Below are 21,371 nucleotides of genomic sequence, written 5' to 3'. Positions count from 1 at the left end.
TAGTTGATGGTAGATCAAAAATAGAATGTACAGTCAGATTGTATGGTGTATGGTGAGCTTTACAGAACCCAGGGCATACTCTTTTTTTCATTACTGCAGATCTATCCAAAGGCTGTAATCTGATTGCTCAGCTCCTGCACACTTTGCTAAATGAATTATCTATAGTTGCGTATTTAGTAAGAACGATATTCACTGACTGCATCGGAAAAACGTGCACCTGAGGAGATGGGTGGTATTGATTTTCTGGAAGTGGGAGGGCAGATATTGGGTGTGTGAAGGTCAGCTAGTAAACTGGTCTGTCCAGGAAGTAATGGAGAAGATTTTTAATACAGACAGCTGGACACTAAGGTGAGGGGTGCGTAAGATAAATAGAAAGATTTATTATTTCTGCAAAAGAAGTATATTATTAGTATATTGGTACATAGGAAAGCTAGAATTTAGAGAAAGAAAGGTGAACTTTTCCTTCAAGATGTACCTTTTATTTGCTAGCTCAGGTTATTGAAGAGGCAAGTTTTCAGGACTTAGATCTCTGTCTACAAGCAATGCCGTACAAATATTTCTTAGCACACTTACCAGCTTATTAGCAAAAAACACAAAACATTTGACACAGTTTCGACCGCAATCACACTGAAGCGGCATGACTTCGGCGCGACTTGCACGGACTTCATATAATGAATGTCTATGCAAGTCGCTCCGAGGTCGCCCCGAAGTAGTACAGGACCCTTTTTCTAAGTCAGAGCGACTTGTGTAGCTCCTATTAGAATGGGTCCTGTAGCACTGCATGGACCGCGACGGACCGCGACTTGTCAGGCTGACAAGTCGCCTGACAAGTCGCGGTAGTGTGAATGGAGACTATGGTAAAGAAAATGTTCTTGTTGCATATATTTGCAAATATATGTGGAATTCCCCCTGTCTTGTCAACCCCCCTCTATGAACTGTGACTCTAGGGCCTCATTCATACAGACACTGAGACTTGTACACCATGAACTGTTTGTTTGTATATGCAGCTGGAGTCTGCAGGTTCTACATGCAGGCAGCCCATGTAAGTCTATAGAGTACGCATCGGCTGCACGGACACAGCTATTTACCCTAATCCCACAGATGTGCAGCGCTACAAATACATTCATGTAAATTTTATCAACTTGTGAAACATAAAAGGGCTATTATCTCCGCCCAAAATATGTAACTCCACTATAATAGTGTAAATAAATACTGATGTAAACCAACAATCATATTAAAGTGCCACGTATCATAAAAAAGAAGTGCACACCATAGCAACAGTAACACAGAAGAGTCAATTTATAACTATAAGAAAGTCTGTGCAAAAAACTTCAGCGACAATATCTGGAGCAATCAGTCCCTTAGTTGGTGTTGTTGACAAAACCTCCAAAAGCCCAAGCCTCCAGTATAACACCCTACACAATCCATGCAAAAAGGCTTACCAGGCAATTTGAGACCCCTAAAAAGAGAAGTCGCAAGATACTTGATGAAATTAAACTTCTCCCAAGCAGGAACAATCTCTCCAGGCACCTCCTTTCTCCCAACACCACAAGGGGAATAAAGGAGATAGCCACAGCAATCCTTCCCAGGTCACTAAGATCGGTAATATATTCAAAAAGAAGGAACAGAAAGGACATCTATCTTAGCATAAAATCATTAAATAACAAGACTTTTACTGTGTAAAAGCACTTACAGGGCACAGTAGATAGCACAGCATTGTGTACAGTGAAAACTCCAGGTTGCCAACATCAAAGATGCCTGTCGCTCACTGCCGCCGCCACCCTACGCATTTCATCATACATGACGTCATCTGGGGCCAGAACACACGTCGATAACACACATTTAAACAGGAAAGCTTTGTGAGGATGATCAAGATCCATTGACTACAGACTAAATTAAAAGAGGGACAATGTGCTGCTTTGCACTGCCGGATTTGCCTGTAGCCCCCTACAATTAAGACATACCGATCCTATTTTACTCAAAAACCAAACATTTTTAGAATACTCACCGAAATGAATGCATCATCAATTCTATCCTGTTCTGTCCCCCGCCGACTCTAAGACTGAGACATGAGAGATCAAAGACTGCTGATTGCTCGGTTCGCACCCTTTAGTGAGCAGAGAGCCTGTAACTGTCAGTCACACTCTGCTCCGCCCCTCCAGCGCTCACTGGAGCACTGGACTGTGCAGGGGGTGGGAGTGGCTGGCTCAGGCTCTCAGCAGGACACTGAGAGGCTGTCTATGCGGCTGGGTGGATCCGACTGTAAAGTCGGGATCTTTCCCGAGCCTGGCTCGGCTGAGTGATATCAGCCCATAGCAGACTTTAGCCCGCTGTCGGCTGAAACTGGGTTAAAGGAGTGTAGAACGAACTGCACTTCTCTGATTCCCAGGAGTATAGCCAAAATAGCTTTGGCTATACTTCTCCTTTATAGAGATTCATCCTCTCTGTTTGTCCTGTTTACCATTATCATTAAAAGTGAAAGTAAAAAAAATCCCAAATTTTGGATTGTCCCCAAAAAGTAATAGAGGGGAAATCTTCCAATGTGGACACTCGTTCTAGTGACTTGGGGGCCCCCAATGAATTTCCTTCATATGCAGGGATTTCCTCCCACTTCCTGTTTTTGGCTATGGGAAAGGAAGTGAAGGGAAATAAACCCAATGAGACACAGATGGCAAAAAAATAAAACTGACAGGGGCTATAACCCTCCCTTACTCTATCCAAAATGAATATAAATTGGCTATTGTTCTACTTTAAGATTTTACAGCTGATTTTCCTCATGAGAAATATGATGGGTATGCAGTCAGTCAGATTTTATATATATATTTTTTTTTACACGCTAGTTTACACGCTGCTTATAAAGAAACTGGTAGTCTGTATGCAAGGTCAGGCAATTGACAAAACATCACTGTCAGGCTTCAGATGACCTCTGACCCTCTGATTGCCTTAGCTATGGAATCTCCTTTATTTCTAGGCAGGGAATATATATTTTCCTGGCAGGGAATGTTATTCTAACTTAACAGACAAGTGAATTTCTGTATCTACCAAAAAAAACAAAACATGATTTTTGCTCTGCTGATCTTTTTCAATTACTACAGCAAGGTTTCCAGAAACAGGAGCTACATTTGCCTATAGCGAGCAATCAAATACATTTTTTATTTAACCTTCTTAGCGGTATTCCCGAGTGTGGCTTGGGGTTAAATTTCTGAGCCAAAAGCGGTAACCCCGAGGCACACTCGGGGTACCGCCAGAAGCATCGCTGGATCCTGAAAGCGGGGTTACTTACCTTGTCACCTATATATATATATATATATATATATATATATATATATATATATATACACACACACATATATACGTATATATATATATATATGTATATATATATATATATATATATATATATGTATACATACATACATACTTTAACTTTTTTATAGTTTTTTATTATATTACAATTTATGATTTTGTGTTTCAAACTTTATCATACCCGAGATGTTATAAAGAAGAACGCAGAGTAAAAAAAAATCATATGTAAATAGTTGGTTTGGGCTGCTCATTATAAATAATTAAATGCAAAATAATGGTACCGCTTTCAGCACCTAAAATCCGAAAGAATCATACCGCCAGGGAGGTTAAAGGTGAAATTCTGATTTAACATTTTTCACTCCAGTATTTATATCTCTATTCCATCTTGCACTTGCATTTTACAAGCTCATGCATGTCTATGTTTGCTATTGTGCATTTCTAATGTATGTAAATGCGTGTAGCCATGCATTTAAGCATGAAGATGCTTGAATGAGCACAAAAAAAAAAACATATTTTTTTTAAATTGCAAAGGTGGGAGAGGTGAACCAAAACTGGTCAGAATGATAAAGTGTAATGTGTTATTTTTATATCTAAAAGTTATTATTTATCTATAGAGACTTTTATTATAGCTTAAACTCTATTTTTACATTTTTATTTTAAATAGGAACCTCAAAAACGGATAATGTATGTGAAGCTTGTCCATTTGGTCACTTCAGTAATGAAAATATGTCAAAGACCTGCACTGCATGGACTAAGTATGTTATAGTTCCTTAAATCTGAAACTATGTCTAAGAAAATATTGTCTAAACACAAGAGGCATTTGTATTCTTGCTGATCTTACTGAAATATTGCTGAAATCTGAAGTCCTTTATGTATTTCCTTCAGATCTTGGCAGTATAACTAGTATGGCCTATTGCCCCCCTCCTGTAGTCATCTACAGCCTACCTGACAAGGCCCTCCTTGTGGGGCAGGGGAAGTAGGGCAGAGGAGAGATTTAGACTGTTCTCTTTCACTCTGCTGGCATGATGTTGCACTAATGATGTCCACAGGCAGCCCCTGCCATGTTCATACCCCCTGCTTACTTGTTATGGATTTGCCTGGGTACAAGAGTACTGCCTGTATCCCCCTATCGGCAGCCTGGAACACAGTGCATTGGTATTACAACAGAGAGAGAGAGAGAGAGAGAGAGAGAGAGAGAGAGAGAGAGAGAGAGAGAGGTATATTACAGCACAGCACTAAGAGAGAGATATTAAAGCACAATGCACTCATATATTGATATTACAGCACAGTGTCTAGGGGTGTATTTTAGCACAGTGCACTGATATGATGTTAATACAGCACAATGCACATAGAGAGTGTAATGTACAAAGTGCATAGTCATCTACTGGCCTGAAAAAGGTCAGTTCTTTTAGACAGGTAATTTTGCCTGCTTTAAGACAAATTTTCTCATGAGCGGTCAAGGCAGGGTAAGAACAGGCAGCTCAGCTGCGATTTTACTGCCCCTTGGCTGCCCACCCATTGTCTAGAATACAGTTGGAGCCCTCCACATGTGCCACAGGTGCGATGATTTATAAGGGCCCATCAATGCCCCCTATCAGTGCCCATCAGTGCCACCTATCAGTGCCCATCAGTGCCACCTCATCAGCGCACATCAGTGAAGGAGAAAAATTACCTGTTTGCTAAATTTTTAACCAACTATGAAACATGTTTTTTGGTTTTTTCTAAATTTTCTGTCTTTTTTTATTTGTTTATCCAAAAAAATAAAAAACCCAGTGGTGATTAAATACCACCAGAAAAAACTCTAAGCCCCGGTTCACACTGAGGCGACTTGTGAGGCGACCTGGTCGCCTCACAGGTCGCCGCAGGTCGCCTCCCATAGGGAAGCTGCGGACCCGTTCTAATAGGAGCAACACAAGTCGCTCCGACTTAGAAAAAGGGTCCATAGCCTCTTTGGGGCGACCAGGAGGCGACCGCCATAGACTTCAATGTTATGAAGTCCGTGGCGGCCGCTCCGAAGTAGCGTCGCCCCGATGTGAACGGGGCCTTATAGTAAAAAAAATAAAAAATGATACACTGTTGCATGATTGCGCATTTGTCATTTAAAGCGTGACAGCACTGAAAGCTTAAAATTGGCCTGGGCAGGAAGGGGATAAAAGTGCCCAGTAGGCAAGTGGTTAAAACGTCACCTATAGAAAATTTAAGAGTGTTGACATTTCACAGGCACACACAATTTTAAGGTTTGACACGTTGGATATCTATTTACTGCAACTTCATCTTTTATATTTTAGCAAAAAATTGGATAATATGCTACAATTGTGTACCCTAAATTTAATATGTGTATTTTTTATACTGAAATTTTGCACTTAATAAACTGTTGTGCTAACATTAACTGACATAAAAATCTGGAACTATCACTATTTTATTCTTTAGTGTCTCTGCTTTCAGAAAATGTATAATGTTTGGGGGTTTTAAGTAATGTTTACCCCACCTTGCGCACAGGCAGAGAGCACAAGAAGTTGTCAGCTCAGATTTTTGGTAGGATCAACAGAAATGTTTCCATTCACTGAACAGGTAAAAGAAAATGCTTTCAATGGTATGTTTAGCAGGCCAAAATGAAGCAAAGAAGAGAGGTTCATTGTTAGGTTTACATAGAATTATAAGTTTATATTGCAAACAAAGCTTCTTTCTTTGTTAGCTGTGTATTTATAATGTATTGATAATGACTTGAGCTTCCTTGTCTGTTAATCAGTAGGTCCCTGCTGTCACGATGTGTCTTATGATGTGTGTTATGGTTGTTTATTCTGCATACTAGTTTATTCTATATAATGGCCATATTAGCATAGATGCATATAAATACATGCGAGACCAAAATTTTTTTTCAGTGCTACCCCTAATATTTACATACCCTTGTGTAAATCACAAAGTACAAAATACCACAAAATAGAGAATTAAAATTAAGAACATATATTGTTCATATAGAAATGTGTTTAGTGTCTCAATAATGCAGTCTCTTCAATAACATGCCGGTGCTTAAATACATCCTGTCCCAATACACAGACTATACCAGTGGTTTTCAAACTGCAGCCCGGCAATTTGCCAGCCTTTATCTGGCCCTTGGAGCACTTTTCCTCCAACTAATATGTAATCATTATTCCTAACACTGACACAAACAGTGGGGCAAAATTCCCCCAACTTACATTAACAATGGGGCACTATGCCATCCACTGACACCAATAATGGGGCTTTATTCCTCCCAATAATAGCAATGATGGGGTACTATTCCTCAGGACTAGAGTTGGCCTTAGGCTTTAGAGGCACACAGGACTGGAGTAGGCCCCAGACTATGGAGGCACACAGGACTAGAGCCGGCCTCAAGCTATGGGGGCACACAGGACTAGAGTTGGCCTTAGGCTACGGAGGCACACAGGACTAGAGTCGGCCTCAAGCTATGGGGGCACACAGGACTAGAGTTGGCCTCAGGCTATGGAGGCACACATAACTAGAGTTTGCCTCAGATTATGGAGGCACACAGGACTAGAGTAAATCTTGGGCTTTGCACATGTGTTGCTGGATGCAGAAGTGTGAAGTTGTGTTCGAAGTTCTTATGAATTTTGCAGTACGTAAACAGGTTCCTCAAGTGCCCAGGTAAGGGTTCGGAACTGTGTCCCCCTCCCCGGCTTCTAATGCATGATGAAGAATGGGTGTACTGCCCTGATCCCCTTCTCTGACCCCTTGCTCCGACTGCCCATAGTTGGCATGGAATTTTCATTGCACATGTTTGGCTAATTGCTTGCATTCTAGCAGCTAGATGGTAGTTGTCCATGCACAGTGTGTTTTTTGTGTCAGCTGTAGGTCAATGGGATGGAGCGGTTATAGCAGACACAAAGCTGCATTCTGCTTGTTGCCAGCCACTGACCTGGAACATGCGATGAGAGAGTATTCACACTTACATATGTACTAGGGACTGCCATTACTATTATTTTGTTTTGAAGGTTAATACCCCCAAACTTGTTATCCCTATCCTCCTTTCTCTAACGCAGTGGTCTTCAAACTGCGGCCCTTTGCTAGCCTTTATATGACTTCAGCAATGGAACATTATTCCTCCCAACAACACCAACCACAAGCCACTATTTCTCCCACTGACACTAATGATGGGGTACAAATCCTCCCAATGACACCAATGATTGGGCACTATTCCTTCCATTGACACCAGTGATGGGGCACTATTCCCCCCAATAACACCAAGGATGGGGAAAAATTCCTCCCAATGACACCATTGATGAGGCACTATTCATCCCTAATTCCAAGATGTAGATAATCTCACACTGTGTCATTTAGAATAATACTTTTTTCGTATGTTTGAATAAATTGATATACAGTATTTACCCTTTAACATTTGTGCATATACTTTGATTACTATTTTGATGGTCCTTTGCCCTAAAAGTCCCGAACCCAGGGGAACTTTCTCTTCTTCTAATTCCAAGATGGGGCACTGTTCCTTCCATTGACACCAATGATGGGGCACTATTCCTCCCAATAACACCAACGATGAGGCAAAATTCCTCCCAATGACACCAATGATGGGGCACTTTTCCATGCATAATTCCAAGATGGAGCACTATTCCTCACACTGACAGCAATGATGGGGGGACTATTCTTCCCAATGACACCAATGATGGGGCACAAATCTTCCCAATGACACCAATGATGGGACACTAGTCCATCCCTAATACCAAAGATAGGGCCATGTTTACTCCCACTGATGCCAATACATTTCTACTCCCACATTCCTTAGTCCGGCCCCCTAAATTCTAAAGTACAGTAATCTGGCCCGTTGTTTAAAAAATATTTGGAGACCCCTGGCCTATACAATAAAGTCCTGGTGCCTAAATCCTGTGCAATCTTGCAATTATTTGTGCTTATGTGCTGTGCATGAAATAATCTCAGTACCGTGCAATGCTCCGATGTTCCTGCACTCATAAGACTTGTGGACTCTATGCATAGGAACTTGTGGACTCTAAGTTAAAGCATTAAGAGTCATTAGCACTTATAATATGAATTTCACTGGCACACATAGGTTCTCTGGATGTCAGCTCCTCTGTTTTCCTCAGTCTTCTGTGGTCCTTTTGGGATAAAGGCTGGTCTCAGCATCTAGTACGCCTCTCATTATATGTGAACAGCCTGCTCTCCACACACACCATCACCGGCCTCATGTCACAGGACAGAAAATGCTGCCTCCTCCACCTTGGTCACAGAGGTCCAAATCGTCTCACCTCTGCTGGATCTCATCTCTCACAAGGAAACCACTAAACACCACCATGGTGGTTATGTTCTTCATTTTAATTCCCTATAGCAGGGGTGTCAAACTCTAATTGAATCGCGGGCCGCATCAGCATTATGATTGCCCTCAAAAGGGCCGGTTGTATCTGTAAGACTAGATGTCAAGAGCATCCCCTACCCTTACATAAGACGTCAAGAGCCTCTCCACCATCAAAAGTTGAGTCCCCCCACCCTCCCTTACATCACAGTGCCCCTCCCTTAGCTTGTGGTGCTGCTGGGAAGAAGCTGGAGGCATTGCTGGAAAGCAGAAAGTATAAGATCTGGAGGAGGACTGGCTTTCCTGCAGCTACAGGAGAGGTGCGAGGGCCACATAAAATGGCCTGGAGGGCCGGATTCGGCCCGCGGGCCTTGTGTTTGACACCTGTGCCCTATAGTGTGGTATTGTGATTTACACAAGGATGAGTAAATATTAGGGGTAGCGCTGTGAAACTTTATACCATTTGATGTAGGTCCAAGCACCTTGTAACAACGGCAGTTCATTGTTATTGTTATTGTTATTGTCATTGATTGGTTTATTCATTTATTTGTTTGTTGATTGTTCACATTTTCATTGTGGAGTATATCATAGCGCAGGTTAATAGTGGCCCATCAAGCATTTTTTACACTGGATTTTTCTTCCAGCCCCTGGCAAAAAGATCCAGCAAAGATGGGATTATTTTAATATACCTGTGTGCATGCAGCCTATGAGCCTTAGGCTGGCCATACATGGTTCAAATCTCAGCATGTTCAGCAGGAATCCTCAGAGATTCAAACCATTAATGGGCAGGCTGACAGTCCCAAGCTGATTGATCATTTAACTTGGGTATAAGCAGCCTCCCTGATTCACTTGCAATTATAGCAAGGCGCTGTCCCTGCCCCCGCCCCCCTGCCAGCAACATACAATTGCCCAGCAGGGGGGATTCCCCTGTCAGCACTGTTTGTGTTGATGGGAGAATCATGCAAATAGGAAAGAAATTTGCACCGTCTATGGCCGGCCTTACTGTAAGCAAATGCTGTAACACACAATGACAAGCATAATAATCACTGTTGTGTGATATATATGGTTGAAATAACTGTGTAAAATGTAGAATATTCTTTTTTACTGAGGTTTAAATATAGCTTTCTGCTACAGCAGCAATTTACAGCTATTTACCCTATCAGAAATATATTTCTGTACACTAATATGTAAATATTGTACATGTCTCCTGTAGGTGCATTGATCAGGGACGCCAGCAGTATATTCAAGGAACATCCACCTTGGATTCAGTTTGTATAGATGAGAGGTCTCATTATATGATCATTGGATCATTTGCAACATTCTCATTTATTTCATTCTTTTTGTATCGATTGTTCTGTAAAGGTATGTTTGCAATTGCAAATTTTTAGTTACATATGTACTCTGGGGGTGACCCTGTTTGCCTATTGCAGTGTTTCGCAGCCTTTTTTTTAGTCAAGGTAACCTTTAAAAATCTGCATAATCTCGAGGCACCCCATTCTAAAATGTAAAAAAACTAAACTAATAGTTTTACATAATGCAGCAACATCCACACATGTAGGGACCCCAACATTAGAGGTGATTTATTCTTTCTAAGCTAACGCACCTTTGCACACTGGTACTTACTAGTATTGCAAGGTTTCTCTCACTCGTTCAGCTAATATGATCCCAGTGCTGATGTAGAGGGGCAGGGAAGGGGCAAGCATGGATGCTAACTGGTTGTTAGGACTCTAATGGCTGGAAGGTTATAATGGTGTACGATGAAAATATGTTACTTTGTGTAACTAATAGGCAGGCTTCATCCACCCGCTGGCCTGTATACCGTTTTTGGGCATTTTTTAGGCAACTTGCTAAGGCACCCTGGTTGAAAAATGCTGTTTGATAGTTTATCATATGCAGGCTGTGCCTCCCGTTTAGTAATGCTACAGAAGGATTTTTTTGTTGAGATGCTTTTGACAATGCAAGTCTCTAGCTACCCATAGACACGGCACGGCCGTTGGCATTGCACGAGTGATCAAACTGCCAAAAAAAAATAAAAATCTTATAAATATGCATGCCAGATCAGATCATCATGTTTAGGTCACCTGAGCATACATTTTTCTCACTATTGAAGAGGGAGAGGAGAATTAGCAGACACCTGTTAAATCCAGCCGCCTGAAAAAAATACCTCTTCATGTGACTGGGATTTTGCCTTAACAATAGTTCAGGTAGAGTAAATGCAAACACTCATAGCTACATGAAGAAGAATCAAAAAATCTGTGGTCACTGGGACAGGGAGTGAAATGACTTGCTCCATTGGAGATATAGACATTAGTAAAAACCTTAGAGAATATCTTACTTTTTACGATTACAGAAACAATATATTACCAAAAGTATTGGGACCCCTGCCTTTATACTCATATGAACTTTAATGGCATCCCAGTCTTAGTACGTAGGGTTCAATGTTGAGCTGGCCCACCCTTTGCAGCTTTACCAGCTTCAGCTCTCCTAGGAAGGCTGTCCACAAGGTTTATGCGTGTGTCCATGGGAATGTTTGACCATTCTTTCAGATGCACATTTGTGAGGTCAGGAATTGATATTGGATGAGAAGGCCTGACTCGTAGTCTCCAATCCACTTCATCCCAAAGGTGTTCTATCGGGTTGAGGTCAGGACTCTGTGCAGACCAGTCAACATCCTCAACCCCAATCTCGCTCATTTATGTCTTTATGGAACTTGCTTTGTGCACTGGTCCAAATCATTTGGTGCAGGGGGGATTATGATGTGGGGTTGTTTTGCAGGAGTTGGGCTTGGCCCCTTAATTCCAGTGAAGGGAACTCTTATGGCGACAGCACACCAAGCAGGGCCGGACTGACCATAGGGCACAGCGGGCATATGCCCGGTGGGCCGACCTCCGGGCACATGTTATTTTATGTGTCCCAGCCAGGACCCAGCCCCAGACAGTGTCCCTCCCTCCGAGTCCGTCCCGAGCTGGCCGGCCTACCGGCCGGCCGCATATACTTCTGGCCGGCCGCCGGCCGCGTATTTCACTGCACTGTCCCCACTCCTAGTCCTAGGCACTAGTGGCACTGGCAGGCTGGCAGCCACCGGGCTGCGCTCACTGCGGCCGGCTCCGCAGGCGCACCCATCAAGCGTAGCTCAGCTCAGGACTGGAGGGGGAGGACTGGCTGTGAAGGGGGTGGAGCTAGAGGCGACCCCTTCTGCTTGATTCAGGAAGCGGGAGCCGCACCGAAGACACCGGCACCCAAGGCCTGCAACTGCAAGGTAAGGAAGAAATGGTACAACTTCACAAGACACTCTGCTCCATCCCACCGCCATCCCACTGCTCCATCCCACCGCCATCCCTCTGCTCCATCCCACCGCCATCCCACCACCATCCCTCTGCTCCATTCCACCGCCATCCCACCACCATCCCTCTGCTCCATCCCACCGCCATCCCACCACCATCCCTCTGCTCCATCCCACCGCCATCCCTCTGCTCTGCTCCATCCCACCGCCATCCCTCTGCTGATCTGCCTGATCCCATCTCTCCCACCGCCATCCTTCTGCCTGATCCCATCCCTCCCACTGCCATCCTTCTGCCTGATCCCATCCCTCCCACTGCCATCCTTCTGCCTGATCCCATCCCTCCCACGGCCATCCCTCTGTCTGATCTCTACCCCTCCCATGAGGCAGTGGTGATGGGGGTGATAGGGATAACATCAGTAGCGATGGTGGTGGGGATAGGGATGACATCAGTGGCAATGGTGGTGAGGATAAGGATGACATCAGTGGCAGTGGACATTGTCATTCTTATCCCCACCACCACTGCCACTGTCATCCTTATCCCCACTGCCACTCATGTTATCCCTATCCTTACCACTACTCCCACTGATGTCAACCCTATCCTCATTCCCACTGATGTCATCCCTATCCTCAACACTGCCACTGATGTTATCTCTATCCCAACCACCACTGATGTCAACGCTATCCCCACCACCACTGCCACTGATGTCATCCCTATCCCCACCACTGCCACTGATGTTATCTCTATCCCAACCACCACTAATGTCAACGCTATCCCCACCACCACTGCCACTGATGTCATCCCTATCCCCACCACTGCCACTGATGTCATTCCAATCCCCACTGCCACTGATGTCATTCCTATTCCCACTGCCACTGATGTCATCCCTATCCCCACCACCACAGCCACTGATGTCATCCCTATCCCCACCACTGCCACTGATGTCATCCCAATCCCCACTGCCACTGATGTCACCCCTATCCCACCACCACTACTACTGATGTCACCCCTATCCCACCACCACTACTACTGATGTCATCCCTATCCCACCACCACCATACGAAACTACATACAAATTTTGGGGGCGCCTGTGAACAAAAACCTTGATTTTACTACACGTGTAATATATGACCCTGCACACTGGAATGAGAGCAATAATTATAGGATCATTATTCATGGTAACTCTGAACTGATGACCTCTATGATCTTTAATAGTTTTGCCTATGGAAAATATAGGGTACTGAAAGGTGTTGCTATTTTTGGGCATGCATAGTCTTAAGGTTTGACACAAACTCATCTTTTATATTTTACCCAAAAATTGGGTAATATATTTTTAATGTACCCTAAAATTACCTGTTATCTCTTAGCCTGGGTTCACACTAAATGCGAACTGCATCTAAATAGCAACCCGTCCATGCAAACAGATTGTGGAGTGTATGTTAGGTTAACGACACCCCGCAATCAGTTTTCAAAACGCAGCGCGATTTGCAGAATTGGATTGCATGGGTGTGCAGGCTAAATATAACTAAAAAACATAGAGAAACCGGTAGTTGTTCATCATTGGTCATTTTGTTTAAAAAAAAAATGGGCTGCTCAGCCTAAAATGCCCGGGCCTATTTTTTGTCCCAGTCCGGGCCTGACACCAAGATATTTTGGACAATTTTATGTTCCCAACTTTGTGAGAACAGTTTGGGGATGGTCCCTTCCTGTTCCAACATGACTGCACACCAGTTTACAAAGCAAGGTCCGTAAAGACATGGATGAGTGAATTTGGGGTGGAGGAACTTGACTTTTTGGCTGTCACCAGAACTAGAAGAAAAATCGATTTTCCCTGTTCTTATGATAACCCTCAGTTTGAAATTCTCTTTCACTTTCACTCTCAGTGATGATGGTAAACAGGACAATAGAGAGGTGAACCTCCCAAAGTGGAGTTTAGACAGCAATAACATGACAGGTGTTCTAATCCCTCTCCACTTGTATCTAAAACTTTAAAAAAAAATGCCTTCAAGTGATTGTAAAGTCTTTTATTTTCTATTATTATAAAAAAACATGTTACACTTACCTTCTCTGTGTAGTGGTTTTGCACAGAGCTGCCCAGATACTCCTCTTCCCCAGTTCCTGGCTGAAGCTCCTGGCCCCTCCCTCCAGTTGAGTGTCCCCACAGCAAGCAGCTTGCTATTGGGGCACCAGAGCCGAGCTGCAGCTCCGTGTATCCATTCAGACACAGACCTGCCATTCATCCCCACTCCCTCTCTCTCCTGATTGGCTAACTGAGTTTAATTGACAGCAGCTGGAGCCAATGGCACCAATGCTGTGTCTCAGCCAATCAGGAGGGAGAGTCCCGGACGGCCGAGGGACTCGTGGACATCCCTGGAAAGAGATTTGACTCAGGTAAGTGTTAGAGGATGCTGGGGAGGCCGCTGCACACAGAAGGCTTTTTATCTTAAAGGAGTTGTAAAGTCAGAAGTTTTTTTTTTTAATCTTAATGCATTCTATGCATTAAGATAAAAAACCTTCTGGGTGTAGCAGCCTTCCCAGCATCCCCTCAAACTTACCTGAGCCCCATCTCTGTCCAGCGATGTACACGAGTCCCTTGGCCTCCTGATTGGCTGAGACACAGCCACAGCGTTATTAGCTCCCCCGGCTGTCAATTAAAGTCAGTTAGCCAATCAGGAGGGAGAGGGGGCAGGGCCGAGTGGCAGCCTTGTGTCTGAATGGACAGCCTTGTGTCTGAACAGACCCGGGGTTTTGTTTTTCATATGCTGTGTGGTACCCATTTTTGTATATCCATGTCTGATGATGTATTGAAGGTTTTTTAGAAACTAATGTGGTTTTTATAATTAATTGTACATGCAAGTCCAAAAAAGACTGTTTGTTTTTTGTAACTATGTAATAAAGTTTTTCATTTTTTTTTATATACCTTTTGCTTCACATTTTTCTCAAAATACAAGGCATCTTAAACATCTCCTTTCCCCCCGTTCTTTTTGGAAAATCCTCACCTAGGATTTCTCTGATATATTTGGGATGGATGCCGAAAAATAAATTACCCTACATATGAGTGTAACTGAGCAGTTATGTAGATAAGAACAAGGGAGGGAAATATGCTCCCATTGATAGGCACCAGAAAAAGAAAATTATGGAAGGGTAAGTATTAATTTTGTCGTTTTCCTGGTGCCTCCATGGAAGCATACGCATGGTAAATAACTCAGATAGGGAATGCTGATGAAACAAAATTTTAATTGACTTTTACGAGACAGAAAACTGTAAGGTCTTCCTCCCAAAATCCCGGGAGGTGAGACTAGTTGGATATAGGCTGTAGTGAGCCATAAACGTGGAAAACAAGGACCAGCTTACTGCCTTGCAGAATATTTCTGAGGAGACCTTTGCCAAGGCTTCCCAAGATGATAAAATCCTTCTAGCCCAATGCACCTTCACTTCCTGAAGAACAGGAAGCCCTCTAGCCGGTATGTCCTGTGTATAATCCACACAATCCATCCAGCTATTATGCGTTTCGATGCTGCTTGCCCTTTTCTCGCCCTGCTAGGTACCACAAATATTCTTTTATCTTTACGGAGGTGTAGTGTAGCAAAGATGTAGGACTTTAAGGCTCTTGCCACATCCAGTTTGTGCAATTTGATGACCTCTGTTTTTCTGGGAATGCCGGAAGGACCCATCCTTGATGGGAGTGATTTGTGGAAGGGACCTTAGGTTCAAATTAATGGATAGGCTGAAGGACTACCCTGTCCAGATAGAAAATGATATAGGATCTCGAGATCCTAAGGCTTGGATTTCTGAGACTCTCTGCCCTGAGGTAACAGCTACTAGGAAGGCTGCCTGAAGTGTGATGTCTTCCAAAGAGCAGCTTCCTGTACATGCAAAGGGGGGGGGGGGGTGCTGCAAGAAAGTTCAGCACTAACAGTAAGTTCCATTTGGGGTACATATTCTTCTCAGTGGTTTTAGCTTTGCCCTACTCTTAGAAAGCATTCTGTCAGAGATTTAGGACCCATCTGGTGTCCATGAGAGCTGAAAGAGCTGAAATGTGCACATTCAGTGTATTAAGGCCTAAACCTAAATCTAAGCCTGATTGGAGAAATTGCAGCACTTTCTGAACCTCTGGTCTTAGTGGGTTGAACTGTTATCTTTGTGCTAATTTGAGGAATTTCTGCCAAATCCCGTAATAGGTATTGCTTGTGGAGGCCTTCCTTGCCTGAAAAAGAGTCTTGATAACTTGGCTGGAACACCCTACTTCTTCGAATCTCGTCTTCTCAACTTCCAGACCCTCAAATTCAGAATCTCTGGATGTGGGTGTACAAAGTCTCCCAGAGACAGAAGGTCCCAAAGATGTGGGAGAGGGAGGGGTTCGTAGAGGGACAGATTTGTCATCAGGGTGAACCATGGCCTCCTTGGCCAATAAGGGATTATCGCCAGCATGATCACTTTCTCCTTTCTGGGTCATTGGAGAAAACATAGAATCAGAGGGACTGGAGGGAAGGCATATCACAAAGTGGAAGGTCCATATCTGAGCTTGTGTGTCCACCCCCGCTGATGTCCGGCAGACATATTTTGAGAAAAGAGAGGCATCTTGGTTCTTGGTGTTCAGAGGTGAGGCAAAAAGGTATTTTTTGGGACAGGCCTGGAATGGCCATAGGGCAGACCGGGCACTTGCCCGGTGGGCTGGGCCGCATGTCCTTTTGGGGACCCATGTCCTTTTGGGGGTGCTGCGATCGCACCTCTCATCCAGCCTCCCTGCAGCCGCCCAGCCACCAGTTAATTTCAACCATCGGCACTGGGGGAGCTAAAGGAAACACCTCTGGCCTCTCCGCGGCCACACGGTAGCCAGCTAGGTTCAGCTGTCGGTGCCGGGGGTGTGACCATGAAGGGGGAGGAGCTAGAGGAGGCAGCTGCTGCAGACACCACAGAGCCAGATTAGAGAGAACGTGCATTTAGAAGAATCAAGCTCTACATTTCCTTCTGCAGCCTCTGAAAGCCTGCAGGAGGTAGAGGAGGAGAAACAGGCATTCTGAGGCTGCAGAAGGAATTGTAGAGCTTGATTTTTCTAAATGCAGCCCCTCTAATGCTCCTCCTATACTTTCTAATGACCCCCAGTGCTCTCTGACCAGCCCCAGGGCTCTTCAACCCCTCCCCCCCCAGTGCTCTTCCTGCCCCCAGTGCTCTCCCTGCCCCCCCAGTTCTCCCCCAAGTGCTCTCAGACCCCCCAAGTACTCTCTGCCCCCCCCAGGGCTCTCTCCTCCCCCCTGTGCTCCCTGACATCCCCCAGTGCTCTCCTGCATCCCTAGTGCTCTCTGACATCCCCCAGTGTTCTCCAGCCCCCCCCCCCCCAGTGCTCTCTGCCCCCCCAGTGCTCTCTGACATCCCCCAGTGCTCTCCAGCCCACCTTCCCCCCCAGTGCTTTCTGACATCCCCCAGTGCTTTCTGACATCCCCCAGTGGTTTCTGACATCCCCCAGTGCTCTCCAGCCCACCTTCCCCCCCCCAGTGGTTTCTGACATCCCCCAGTGGTTTCTGACATCCCCCAGTGCTCTCTGACATCCCCCAGTGCTCTCTGACATCCCCCAGTATTCTCTAACATTCCCCTGTGACCTCCAGCCTCCCCCCCCCGTGTCAGTGCTCTCTGCCTCCTCCCTCTGCTCTCGCCCCCCCCCCCCCCAATGCTCTCTGGCTATTTTTTGTCCCAGTCCGGGACTGTCTGGGATGACCCATTGCTAACAGACCCACTCGAACACTTCCTAGTTCAGTGACCACATGTGTTGTTGTCGACCAGATTCCTGGACAATAAATCTGCTTGGTGATTTAGGAAAGCTGGGATGTAGGCTGTTCTAAAATCAGCAGGTTCTTCTTAAAGGAGACCTCATCTTCCAATGGCAGCATTGTGTTCCTTGCCAGTCTCATTGGCATCCACTTGAGGTACTGCGTCAAACGGCTGTGCATCTGTATCTAACAGGGGACATAGCTTTTGGAAACGGTTGAATAGTATTGGCCTCTTATCTACCTTCTCCAATTACAGTACTCCAGAACAACGTCCTTGATCTCTTCCATCAAGGGGAAAGTGTAAGTCCTATTCTTAAGATGAGGAAAGTATCTCCTGAGAAAAAAAAACAAATCCTTAATCAATTCTTGGATCAAAGAAAACAAACAGTGTCAGCAGAGGAAAACCCAATGCACTTTAAAAAAATAAGTACAGCCCAAAGCAAACTTTCCCTACCTTGAGAGTTTTCCATGCTGGCCTAGAGCAGCAATCAGGCAGTGGAGCAGATGGGAGACAACACAAAGCCATTTCCCCACTGCTCCTACCTGCTTAAATACAATGAGGGCAACATCAGCTGGGATGGCAGCGTATGTCACCCCTCTGAATAAACAGAATGCTGTGGAGGCGTGGGGAGTGCCGGCAGATACCAAAAACTTAGAAAGTTAGAAAAGTTAGATAGCCTGCTCTCCACACTACACCCACCAAGGAAGGACAGCAAGACAGGCAGAAGAAGGCAGAACAGAGCCACCATAGGGACCAAATGGTGAGTCCCACATACACTGCCCCAAAAAGATCCACAGAGAACAGGCTCTCCCACTCCTCAGCACCCCACGTGGTGGGGCCTCAACTCAGGAGAGCATGAATCTTAATTTGCCGCACCAATTTTCTTTGGGTGAGACAGGGGCTAGCGAATCCATGATCCTGTGGGCTTTGAGGAAAGAAAAGAGAAATTGGGGGGGGGGGGGGGCATCACTCTCATTTATAGAGCTTAATATGGTCCTTTGGGTTGGCTGGGGCAGAGCAACCAACCATGCTTATGCTGCCATGGAGGCAAAAGCAAAGTGGTTTGCCAGAGTAAATGATATCTAGAAAATTGAAGATCTTTTGGAAGCCCTTAGGGACAAGACCTCTGAAGTGAATCAGAAATGTTTTTATTGGAATGACTTTAAGTAATCTTCCACATACAATCAATGAAGAAGTTTCTTTAATGTGGCTGAAAGTTATCAGGTGTGTGGCCAGCTCTACATACAAATAATTGTGACCGGCTTATTTTTTTTTCTTTCATTTAGAAAAAGAAAAAGCGCAGAATAATGTGCAGCAAGAAGAACTGAGTAAAAGACCACAACAAGAGGAAGGTTGTTAGAGTATTGGGTGACTGGATGCATAGTGAATGAGCATGTGTGTAAAAATGTGTATGTGTGTGTTTGTATATATGTGTGTGTGTGTATTTTATATATATATATATATATATATACATACATACACACACACACACACACACACACACACACAATATTACCAAAAGTATTGGGACGCCTGCCTTTACACGTACGTGAACTTTAATGGCACCCCAGTCTTAGTCCGTAGGGTTCAATATTGAGTTGGCCCACCCTTTGCAGCTATAACAGCTTCAACTCTTCTGGGAAGGCTGTCCACAAGGTTTAGGAGTGTGTTTATGGAAATGTTTGATCATTCTTCCAAAAGAGCATTTGTGAGGTCAGGCACTGATGTGGAAGAGAAGACCTGGCTCGCAGTTCCCCCTCTTATTCATCCCAAAGGTGTTCTATCGGGTTGAGGTCAGGACTCTGTGCAGGCCAGTCAAGTTCCTCCACCCCAAACACGCTCATCCATGTCTTTATGAACCTTGCTTTGTGCACTGGTGTGCAGTCATGTTGGAACAGAAAGGGGTCATCCCCAAACTGTTCCCACAAAGTTGGGAACATTAAATTGTCCAAAATGTCTTGGTATGCTAAAGCCTTAAGAGTTCCCTTCGCTAAAACTAAGGGGTCAGGCCCAACCCCTGAAAAACAATCCTACACCCTACCCCCCCCCCCCTCCCTCCACCCACCAAAGTATTTGGACCAGTGCACAAAGCAAGGTCCATAAAGACATGGATGAGCGAGTTTAGGGGGAGGAACTTGACTAGTCTGCAGAGTTCTGACCTCAACTTGAAACCTTTGGGATAAATGTGAGTGGAGACTGCGAGCCAGGCCTTCTCATCCACATCGGTGCCTGACCTCACAAATGCGCTTCTGGAACATTCCCATAGACCCACTCCTAAAACTTGTGGACAGCCTTCCGGGAAGAGTTGAAGCTGTAATAGCTGCAAAGGGTGGGCCAACTTATTATTGAACCCTACAGACTAAGACTGGGATGCCATGTGCGTGTAAAGGAAGCCGTCTCAATACATTTGATAATATAGTGTGTGTGTGTGTGTGTATATATATATATATATATATATATATATATATATATATACATATACATACACAGTATATATAAACACAACCACACATTATTTTGAAAATAAATACAATTTAAATAAAATGCCATAATCTGCTCAGTAAAATTCAGTTATCTCCATTTATCTCACATGTTTGTTTTACCTAAAAAAAAAAACATTTTATGCAGGGCATGCCCATGAAAAGAGATTCGTAGAGTATTATCGATTTTTTAAAGAGAGCACAGAAGAACTTGCATGCCTTTTACAGAGCTCATTGAATAAAGAAGTTAGGCAGGCATCACTACAAACCTGTTAATTGTGTGTATCATTTTTAGTTAGAGCTACTGAGCTTTGTAAAAAGGCTTTTTTCATGACACAATAGATTTTGATCATTTTATTGTTTTAGGTTAGACGGCAAGCAAACTGTTTAACACATAAGGAGCTGCTTTACCTGTGAAAGCATTTGTCTTTCTGTTCATCCAGTCCTGAGATTGACACGGCCTTACCATGCAGCCGGCTATGTGCTGCCAATAAAAAAACTAGATTGTCTCCCCACCCCCAGTTTGTGGTTGGACAGTTAAAGCGGAGTTCCAGCCATTTCACTCACCTGTCCAACGGTCCAGCGATGCGGCCGCCCGAAGCCTCGATCCTCTCCCTCGGCGCCGGCATCACTGCTGTGGGCACCCGGCTGTGACAGTTTGCGGCTTCACAGCCGGGTACCCACTGTGCATGCGCGAATCGCGCTGCGCGTCTTGATTGGCCAGCAATCTTCTGGGACCTCTGACGTGTCCCAGAAGATTGCAGGGAGGGAGGGGGAGAGGAGAACTTCCGTTCAGGGCGCCGGGGCGCTCCGTGCGGAAGTGGGAGCGGGTACCTGTCAAAACTAGGTACCTGCTACCCCCCCAAAAAAATAACCATGCCAAATGTGGCATGTCAGGGGGTTAGAACCACCTAAAGCGGAAGTTCCATTTTTGGGTGGAACTCCGCTTTAAGTAGCAGCAATGGACTGATGGGGAAAACAGCTTAAAGAAAATACAGCATATCTGATTCACCCTAAGGCAGGCCATAGACAGTGCACATTTCTTTCCTGCAACCACAGGTTGCAGAAAAGGAATTCACGCAATTCCCCTATGAACACAGTCCTTGCTTACAGGGATATCTCATCTGCCGAAACTTTGTATTCTCTCAGCGGGAAGGGCGGGGGCGGGCAGGGGGAAGCCGTCACCGCCAGCAGAAGGCAGTGATTATTGCTAGCAGC

At 44.7% G+C, this 21,371-nt stretch overlaps 1 protein-coding gene across 1 annotated transcript in view; it reads left to right on the top strand.

The window, feature by feature from the left end:
• TNFRSF14 (TNF receptor superfamily member 14) overlaps positions 1–19,033 on the top strand; it is a gene marked incomplete at its 3' end in the record, with an annotated part of 86,223 nt that extends 67,190 nt beyond the window's left edge. Inside the window, exons 5-7 of the mRNA XM_082274655.1 lie at positions 3,971–4,061; positions 9,837–9,985; positions 18,960–19,033. Of these exons, the coding sequence (XP_082130781.1) occupies positions 3,971–4,061; positions 9,837–9,985; positions 18,960–19,033 (314 nt within the window). The remainder of the gene's footprint in view (positions 1–3,970; positions 4,062–9,836; positions 9,986–18,959) is intronic.
• Positions 19,034–21,371: the final 2,338 nt, after the last annotated feature.

The sequence above is a fragment of the Pelophylax lessonae genome, assembly GCF_965119305.1.
Source record: "Pelophylax lessonae genome assembly, chromosome: 12".
Taxonomy (NCBI): domain Eukaryota; kingdom Metazoa; phylum Chordata; class Amphibia; order Anura; family Ranidae; genus Pelophylax; species Pelophylax lessonae.
Note: the sequence above shows the minus strand (reverse complement) of the source record. Positions and strands in the feature narration are given on the sequence as shown.